The 2,500-nt window shown below is 34.2% G+C and overlaps 1 protein-coding gene across 4 annotated transcripts in view; it reads right to left on the reverse strand.

Moving 5' to 3' along the window:
* The window catches only part of LOC137656459 (uncharacterized), a 30,424-nt gene that overhangs the window by 4,739 nt on the left and 23,185 nt on the right, over positions 1–2,500 (reverse strand). For 2 of the 4 annotated variants that reach the window (XM_068390633.1, XM_068390646.1), the window contains exons 2-3: positions 1,695–1,762; positions 1–66 (exon numbers count right to left, since the gene is read on the reverse strand). The exon at positions 1–66 is cut by the window's left edge and continues 96 nt beyond it. In XM_068390633.1, coding sequence (XP_068246734.1) covers positions 1–34 — 34 coding nt within the window. In that variant the 5' untranslated portion in view covers positions 35–66; positions 1,695–1,762. The remainder of the gene's footprint in view (positions 67–1,694; positions 1,763–2,500) is intronic. The other 2 variants (XM_068390641.1, XM_068390654.1) reach the window with 1 other exon arrangement.

The following is a 2,500-nucleotide window of genomic DNA, read 5'->3' on the forward strand; positions in this document are numbered from 1 at the left end:
ATCCTCTTACATATTCTATTAACTGTTCCTCCATAACGAAAACACTTTGTCACCATAGAATAGTACCTGTTGAATAATATCGAAACACTATAGAATAATTTCGAAACACTATAGAATAACTTAGAAACACTATTGAATAATATCAAAACACTATATAATAATATGCGCCTACACCTATCCGACGCAGATTTCCTTCTGACGAACTCCCTTGAATTTGGTCTGATGCGTGTTGATGCATGTTATGTTGCGTAACACGTCAGCTGACGTGTTACGCGACATATCAGACCAGTGTGAACTGCATTATGAGAACGCCTGTTCCAGATTTTTTGCTAACACGTGTTAACACGTCATATGGCATGTTAACACGAAACATCAGCGCAGTGTGTATGCACCATTAACATCAGTTTCACAAGTGCCACTTTCATTACTAGTCTGAAAGTCAACACTGCATTCCTTTTCATCTAGAACACCAATATCAGTTCTGATAAGTTCAAGATCATCTGCTGCATCAGTCAAATTCAAATGCTGTACTATTTTGTGGACAATGATTTCATGATACATCAGCAAACGTTCCTTTGAATATGACTTGTTGCAAACAGTACAAATAAAGTATTTCTTATCATCTTCTTGAAGAGTATTGGCATTCTCTTCCTTTTCACATGCATGAAACTTTGTTGCGTGCTTCATGAGACCTCGTTTAGATGCAAAACATACATTACAGAGAGTGCAAATGAAGTTTTTCTTCATCAGGCAAGTACTGTTAAGCAGGTGTCTTCTTAGGTCACCATGTGCACTGAATATTTAGCAACATTTAAAACTTTTAGCTGACTTGGAAGAATGTTTTTGCATGTGAAATTTATAAGATCTTCTACTCGTAAAGTATTTATTACACTCTGTACAATGTTGCTGCTCTCCAGTATGCTTCTACATATGATCAGCTAAAAGGTCCCTTTGGAGATACTGTTTATTACAAACAGGACATTGAAAATTTTTAGGTCTACCATCATCATGAATATTATTGTGTTGCAAGAGTTCTAGAACTGGAAAATCTTTTGTTGCACACTAGGCACTGAAAGGGTTTCTCTCCAGTACATATGAATTTCTCTTCACGGACAGGCTGAGGTTTCAAAATTATGTTCCTTTTCATATCTTCTTCCATAGTATCTCTGTGACTACTTTGATGACTGCGATATAACAGCCTATCTGTGAATTTCTCTCCACAAATATCACAACACAGTTCCTTATTCTTTATGTGACGATTAACATGAGCCTTTAAATGGCTGCTCTGAGAAAAGTGTCTGTTGCATATTGTACACTTGAACAAATCGTCTCCCGTATGCAAACGCATGTGTTTAGTCAGAGAGCCCTTTTCAGTGAACCTTGTGGCACATATATCACAAGCAAAGCGTTTCTCTCCAGAATGTGTGGTTTCGTGTCTCCTGCAATTCGTTAAAAGACTAAAATGTTTCCCACACACTGAACAGCTATACGGTTTTTCACCTGTGTGAGTACGCATGTGTTTCACTAAATCATTTCTACCTTTACACTTTAAGTCACACAGTTCACAATCATAATATTTAAGCCTCCCTACCTCCATCCTGGAATACAGTAGTATGAACAAAAGTGACAGGAATTTTCAAATGCAATACAGTAATTGTGCGCTGTAGCAAGCTGATGTCTGCATTTCTCTATACCTTCTATTGAACGGATATCTGTCATTGAAATGTCATTCTGGAACTGATGTCTTCTTCACCGTAGTATTCTGTTAAAATAATAATTCATAACAATTACATGAATTCATCAAAATGAAAAAAAAAATAACTTTAAAGAAAAAATACTCAACTTCTAACATTGCTACCATTTATTTATATAAATAAGTTTCCATGTTTCAAATGATAGAAAATTAACTACAGTATTTTGTTGTACCACTCTAGTCACTGCAACACAGAAAAGAGATTAATATTGAAAATCACAGTTCATTGGTAGCTAGTTGGCTGGTTGGTTAGGGCAGAACCTCAAAAGAACAATTTGCATAGTCAGATAACAGACAAATGATTAGAAAAACAAATTAAGTGTGTATATAGTTCTTCTAACGCCAATACTGATGAAGACAAAATGAATGGTGAGAACAGAGGAAAGCGTAGAACCAAAATACAAACAAAATAATGAAGCCATCTTCTGAGGAAGATGGAAAAATTAAAGAAAATAAAAACAAGCAAAAATAACAATTGCAGATTTTGGTAGTAGACCAATTGGGTGTAACATCTATTGCAACAAAACTATCAGGGTTACATGGAACACTTTTTTTCTTTAAATTTCCCCATGTTCATTAGGAACTAAGAAAACAAAATATACAACACACACAACACACACACATACATATATATATATATATATATATATATATATATATATATATATATATATATATATATATATATATATATATATATATATATATACAGTATATATTGTACATGTACAGGGGGTCCTCGGGTTA

The sequence above is a fragment of the Palaemon carinicauda genome, chromosome 1 (assembly GCF_036898095.1).
Source record: "Palaemon carinicauda isolate YSFRI2023 chromosome 1, ASM3689809v2, whole genome shotgun sequence".
Taxonomy (NCBI): domain Eukaryota; kingdom Metazoa; phylum Arthropoda; class Malacostraca; order Decapoda; family Palaemonidae; genus Palaemon; species Palaemon carinicauda.